This window comes from Heliangelus exortis, chromosome 17, assembly GCF_036169615.1.
Source record: "Heliangelus exortis chromosome 17, bHelExo1.hap1, whole genome shotgun sequence".
In the NCBI taxonomy this organism is placed as follows: domain Eukaryota; kingdom Metazoa; phylum Chordata; class Aves; order Apodiformes; family Trochilidae; genus Heliangelus; species Heliangelus exortis.
This window is the reverse complement of record NC_092438.1, coordinates 2,915,093-2,921,130: the sequence shown is the minus strand read 5'-3', so window position 1 is coordinate 2,921,130 and position 6,038 is coordinate 2,915,093. Positions and strand designations below refer to the sequence as shown.

General features: G+C 44.8%; 1 protein-coding gene across 3 annotated transcripts; it reads right to left on the bottom strand.

Moving 5' to 3' along the window:
• Positions 1–807: 807 nt before the first annotated feature.
• On the bottom strand, positions 808–6,014 carry GDE1 (glycerophosphodiester phosphodiesterase 1). Of its 3 annotated transcripts, none has more exons than XM_071761553.1 (6): positions 5,635–6,014; positions 4,231–4,406; positions 3,853–3,958; positions 3,001–3,093; positions 2,165–2,376; positions 808–1,796 (listed from the first exon to the last, which is right to left on the bottom strand). In XM_071761553.1, the coding sequence occupies exons 1-6, from the start codon at positions 5,887–5,889 to the stop codon at positions 1,649–1,651; spliced, it is 990 nt and encodes a 329-aa protein (XP_071617654.1). In that variant the 5' UTR covers positions 5,890–6,014; the 3' UTR covers positions 808–1,648. The 3 variants fall into 3 exon arrangements, with proteins under 3 accessions (XP_071617654.1, XP_071617656.1, XP_071617655.1); XM_071761555.1 differs by having other exon boundaries at positions 4,231–4,402; positions 5,635–5,985; XM_071761554.1 differs by lacking the exon at positions 3,001–3,093 and having other exon boundaries at positions 5,635–6,009.
• Between the last annotated feature and the right edge of the window lie 24 nt (positions 6,015–6,038).

The window sequence follows — 6,038 nt, the reverse complement described above, 5'->3', positions numbered from 1 at the left end:
TCTGAAACATTTTACAGTTCGTGACAGTCACTCAACAGCAACTTTGTTAAAAGTTATCAGAACTCTTTTTAAGAGTGACTATCACAGCTCTCACCTGTGTAAAACCACTGCCTGTAAACCCAGTTTACACATCTCTTTTCCAGTAAGGGATTGGTTGGAAGTAAAACTATTGAGATTTTTTTATCGTGTATGACTTCAAGCCACTTGGTGCAGCTTCTTTTTATTCAGAGCCACAACTTTGCCATTGTAATTTTTTAATATATATTTTTTTAGCTCATTTTCTTCTACTACTGCCTAGTTTGTTCCTTCCTTGTTGCTGGGGACATAAAAATGTCTGAGGGAATAGGTATCTTTTCCTCCTGATCATAATTTACATTATAGATGACTCAAAATCAGATGTTGGAGGTACAGAAAAAAAAGACAAGCTTTGTAAGGTTTGCAAACCTGGATATTTAGTTTTGGTATTCTGCAGGTATAGCTGTGGAGTCTGTCTGTGAAAAATTAATATGGACCTAGTATTTACACTGAGGGCAGGGACTTGGCAGTGCCAGGAACTCAATCAGCCACAAAATGGACCTTTGGAGCAAGGGTCATTTGATCTTCCCCTGGCTGCTTGGGGAGCACCTGTAGAACACAGTGGTGAAGGCAGAGGCTGCAGCACTCATGAAATAGCTGAGCAGAAACAGGGTGAGGGCATAACACCTGGGGCTTTACTTGCTAGAAAAAAACACAAGCAATCTGCACCAATGTTGACATTAAGTATGAATCTACTGGTGCACAGATAAAGAATATGGTACCCAGGAGCTGTTAGATATTTTTTATTGTAACTGCAGACTCTTAATTTCAAGTGGAATCTGGATTAGTTTCCTACGTATCCTTGTGAGTGCCCTTCAGTCATGCAAACAACAAAGTAAAAAGCCATTTCAGCTCTGCCAGAACTCAATACATAGCTTTCTTTTTAAAATAAATACATTCATGTGCTGTGTCATTAGAGGAAATAACCTTTCCTCCCTTGGCTCTTCAAAAACGGGGAAGAAAAGAAGACACTCAAGTTTTAATTAATGGTTGTGGTCTTCACATTGAATGCAGAAAGCTGTCTTTTTTTTCCTTGTCCAGATGCAGCAGAGACATCTTTCATGCAGAAGGGAAAAACACTCAACCTTGATTTTGGCACCATTAGTTACAGGTTCTGTTTTTTAGGACAGCAATATAGACATTTCAGATGCCATCAATCAGCCTCAAGTTATTACACAATTGTAGAACAGACTGTTTAAATTAGTAAAATCAATCTTTGATTTTAGATGTTGCCACCAAAAATGGATATTGACTTGAAAACAAAAATTTAAACAAAGCAAAGGAATAGTCTGAGTTACAAAGCACCCTGCACATGCAGCACCTTGCCCAGTTATCCTGACAGATCTGATCCTTTCACACTGCAGTGCAGCCTCAGGCTGTGAATGGCTGCAGCAGAGGGATCTTCTGCTTTCAAGATGTGACCATACAGCAGACATAAACCACTGCTCCTCCCTTCCCCAGAACTGCTGTTAATTGCCCTGTGTGCACCAGTGGATCCCCTCTCAATGGTGAATTCAGGCCTGCCTGGGTGAGCTCACTTCTTGAGGCTGCTGAGTGTCTGCAGAGCACCAGTCTAGAGATGAGGCTCACAGTCTTCCACCAAGCTGTCAGTGATGTAGCTGGACTGAAGGACGGTTTCATAGTAGTTTTTTTCAGCAAATGTGTTCACTGTCCAGGCAACCACTTGAATTCCTTTTGAAGACCAGTGCTCCACGTAGTCCCTGCAAGGCACAAAGGCACCATCTGAGGAAGGCTGTCACCACCATATTGAAGGCAGACAGTGCTGAGGCTACAGCCGGGTTTTAGTTTTGCATCAGCATCCCGTCACCTTTTTGTGTTTTATTACTGTAAAAAGGCAAACCCAATGGTTTTCTTCCCCTTTGAGATTAAACTTTGGATCTAACGTAAGATAAAAATACAGACTGAAAGGATAGAGGCTTAAAATAAAGTAGCATCCAGTAAAGAAACTATCTAAATAAATTAACAACGATAAATGGAACATATTCATTAACATAGAATGTGAACTCCACCCTTCTATACTACTAGACTGATGTGATCTCCTGATGCATGAGGCAGCTTTAACACTTACTGAGAAATAAAGTTTTTCTGTATGAGGAAAGCTGAAACCCCACACAAACGCCACAAGAAGCTGTGCAGGCTCCAATCTAGAATGACATCCATTGCTGTGTATAAGTAGTGTTTCCAGGAGCTGTTGAAACGGGGTGACCCATCTCCCAAATGACTCAGTTGCCAAGGCCTGTGTGTCAGGGCTGTTACAACATTTCTGTCCACTTGTCTCATCTAGAAGATGGAGGAGAAAAGACTGTAATTCACACAAAAGTCAAGCTGCATTGGACAGAAACTGGGAGTGCTTAGCTGCAAAGTGCTAGCTGGCTCTTCCAGCTCTGCCAGAATCCTTCCTTGCCTCAGCCCCCAGATCCTTTTGTAACTCTTGTAGATGGCTGTTTATGCTATTTCACTATTCTTTCTTTAAAACACACTGAATAAGCAACTGCTCTGACGTTAAAAAAACCCTGCATAACAGTCAGGCAGTGGGATGAAGTATACAGTAAGTGGACTTGGCAATGGGCATTAGGAAACTCTTTTAAGAATATTCACATTTGCATCAGAATATGAGGCTGATTTTAACCAGTGCCTTGCTCACTTGCACCTGGCCACACGCCAGCTGTAAGAGCAACACCCTTTTTTCTACATTGCTTTGGGAGTAGAGGGAATTGCTGTAGATTCATATGTGCATCCAGTGAGTGCAGAGTGATCTAATAAGATTATCCATTATGCTTCATTTGTTTTTGAGTGCCTTGGCACTTTAACAGTGCAGAACTAACATGGAATTAGGAGCTGCATCTTAATGAAATTCTCAGACAGAATTAAAAAGATCCAAAATAAACTTTAAGGAAACATCACCTTATAAACAACAGCTGGCATGAAAGAACAGACTATGCTGCTGTTATACAAATGAGGAAATTCCAGGTAGATTTTTTTCAGGGCGTCAACTGCCTGCCAATTAGAGATAAACACAAATGTTATATTTATACATGTTCTCAGATTTACACTGCAAAGTAATTTTAGAATCATCCCCTTTAAAAATACTTTCCTGGTTTGTATAGCAAGATGGGAAGGGAAATAAGGGAGAAGAAAAACAGCATCTTGTTTATATTATTAACAGAAATGACATTTTGTTTTCTGCAACAAATTCTGCTTACAGCAATGAACAGCATTCATTCAGTTTGAAATACCCTTAAATATACTGTAGATAAAGTTCTGAAGTACTACCTAGGGTTCAGTATAAGGGGAAAAATAAATTTATGTCTGTATTTTGCTATGCTAAAGAAAAAAAATATATGAATTTGCATAGAATGTTAATAACAGGTCATGTGCCCTCAGTAACACAAATTACAGACAAGCAGGATCCCTGGTTGGAGGCTGAAGATGAGATAATAGCTCCCCTCAGGACAGGCAGGGACACTCAGGCAGGACAGGCTCACTTTGCTTTGTTTCGTGGTGGTGCTGTGAGCTGAGGTCACAGTCATGGAAGTCTAGGAGTGATTTTAAGTTGCAGCTTCCCAGGACAATGGAATAGGATGAGGGAGCAAAGTTGTCTTTGCTTTGACAGCTGGATGACACCAACAGCAGACCCAGTTTCACTCGTATTAGGGAAGTGATTTTACCACACATAGCAGTTTGAGACCAACAAAAAAGCAGGGTAGAAACTCAAAGGAAGGGGGAAGGAAGGTGTCTCAGTACAGTAGATGGTACCTGATTTGCACGGCCTTTGACATCAAAGTAGATGGTAAGATTGTGATGCATTGACTCCACAACAGCTTCTCTCAGAGTTGGCACCTTTTCACCCTGGAATTCGTCCCTAAAGAAATGGAGAACTCCTCACTGGAATGCAGACAACACATGTACATGTGCACACACATGGGCACCCACATCCCCAGCTGCACAGAGCAACTTCCTAAGGATTCCTAAACACAGCTTGCTGACACACTGGTATTAGAGGTGGAACCAAACACCACTACCAGTGGCAGCAGTGCCTCTCTCACCCAGGAGAAGGCTACACACACATGTTTATTAATAAAGTTTTTTTTCACTGTTTAAACAGCAGTTTCAGAATAGAAATAGTTAATTTACCGTAGCCTATGTTTTGCAGATGGATTAAGCCTCCTAATTTCAGCAAAAGTCAAGTCACACAATCTTCCAGACCCATCAGTTGTCCTTTCTACTGTTTCATCATGCATGAGAATGGGAACACCATCTGCAGTAAATCCAAGGTCCAGCTCAACACCCGATGCTCCATTCTCAGCTGCCTTAAAAAAAAACCAACATATACACAACAGAACAGCTTTATAGCCTTAATATAGGTACAGTTACAATTAGTTTGTATTCTAGTAAAAAATAATACACTAAAAAACAAGCTATTTCTGTTCTTTTCAGTAAACTTGATCTGCAGAACAAAGTAGGTTTCATCCAAGTTATTTAAAGAGGCATACATAGGGCAACTGAAAGTATATAATCCATTTCACAGATAAAACCATAGTGATAATTTCTTCATTTGGGGATTAGGACTGTTTCAGGATAAAAATGCAGAAAAGAATCCTGGTATCCCCCTCAGGTCTAAGAGTTCCCAAGTCCACTACATCTTTTTCTAAAAGTAAAAGGAAATGCCTACAGTTTAGATAATTTATACATTAACACTTAGAAGCCAAAACCAGAGCAGGCCATCAGAACATACGGTCCTTTCTAGCACAAGGAAAAGCTCCTTTTTTACACAACACATTTCCTTTAAGCATCAGATTTGCCATTTATGAGCAGTATGGTTGATCCACCATATGCAGCAGATCCAACACTTCCCAGAAGCACTACTTTCCATGCCTGTAGTAAATTGTGGATGCATGGAGGCAAATCCCTGCTCTTATCTGAGGAATTCCCGTATCAGAAAGCAATAAGCAGCTGGGCTGCCTTAGAACATGTCTTACATCCTGCTCTTGCTCTGCCTCTTTGCCAAAAGCTCCTCAGAAAAGCACCTGAGTGAAATCAAGTGTTCTGAAGGACGGAGGCTGCCCTGGGAAAGGGGCCAATCCACCAGAAAGACAAACGTCAGGTATGCACTAAAGGTTATTTTAGATCTAATCAAAACATTCTGAATCTGCTTGCAGATGAAGGACCGAGTCATACAGCTACCTGCACCGAGTGGGAAGAAACTGGAGTTACAGGGGGTGAGGAGGGGATGGTGCCTGACCACCGAACATCCCCTCAGGTTTGCATTACAGACACCGAGTCAGCCTCCCCCCCACCAGACCCGCGGAGAGCCGGGCTGCCGGGGATCGCTCTCCCTCTACAAAGAATTCGGCAGATTTGCCTCACACTTCCAGTCACCGGGCAGGGCACGTCCCTTATCGGCTGGGCACGGCAAGCGCGCTTCCAGCGCCCCCCGGAGCCCGCCCGGCGAACCGAGCCGAGCCGGACCGGGCCGAGGGAGGAGGAGCTCGGGTAGGGGCGGCGGACACGGCCACGGCGAGGTTCCGCCGCTCTGACCTTTCTGATGGCCGCCAGCGTGTTCTCGGGCGCGTCGTGGGCGCCGCCGCGGTGGGCGATGCGGGCGGCGGCGCCGCGGGGCCGCAGGACGCGCTGTGCGGTCTGAGGCGCGGCGGGCTCCAGGCTGAAGATGTGCAGCGCCAGGTAGAGGCCGGCCGTCAGCAGGCAGGCTATCGCCGGGCTGCGGCTCAGCGCCAGCACCGCCCCCAGCAGCGTCGTGAGAGAGCCCAGCAGGGACCCCGTGTAACACAACATGGCGGCGGCAGCGCCCACCGGGCCGCACCGGAGAGGACGCGCCCGCACCGGGCACCGGCACGGACACCGCGGCCTCCCCGCCGGGCCGGGGGAACGCCGGCACCGCCGCGCTCAGCGCCAGCCAATCAGCGCCCAGCCTCCCCCCACCG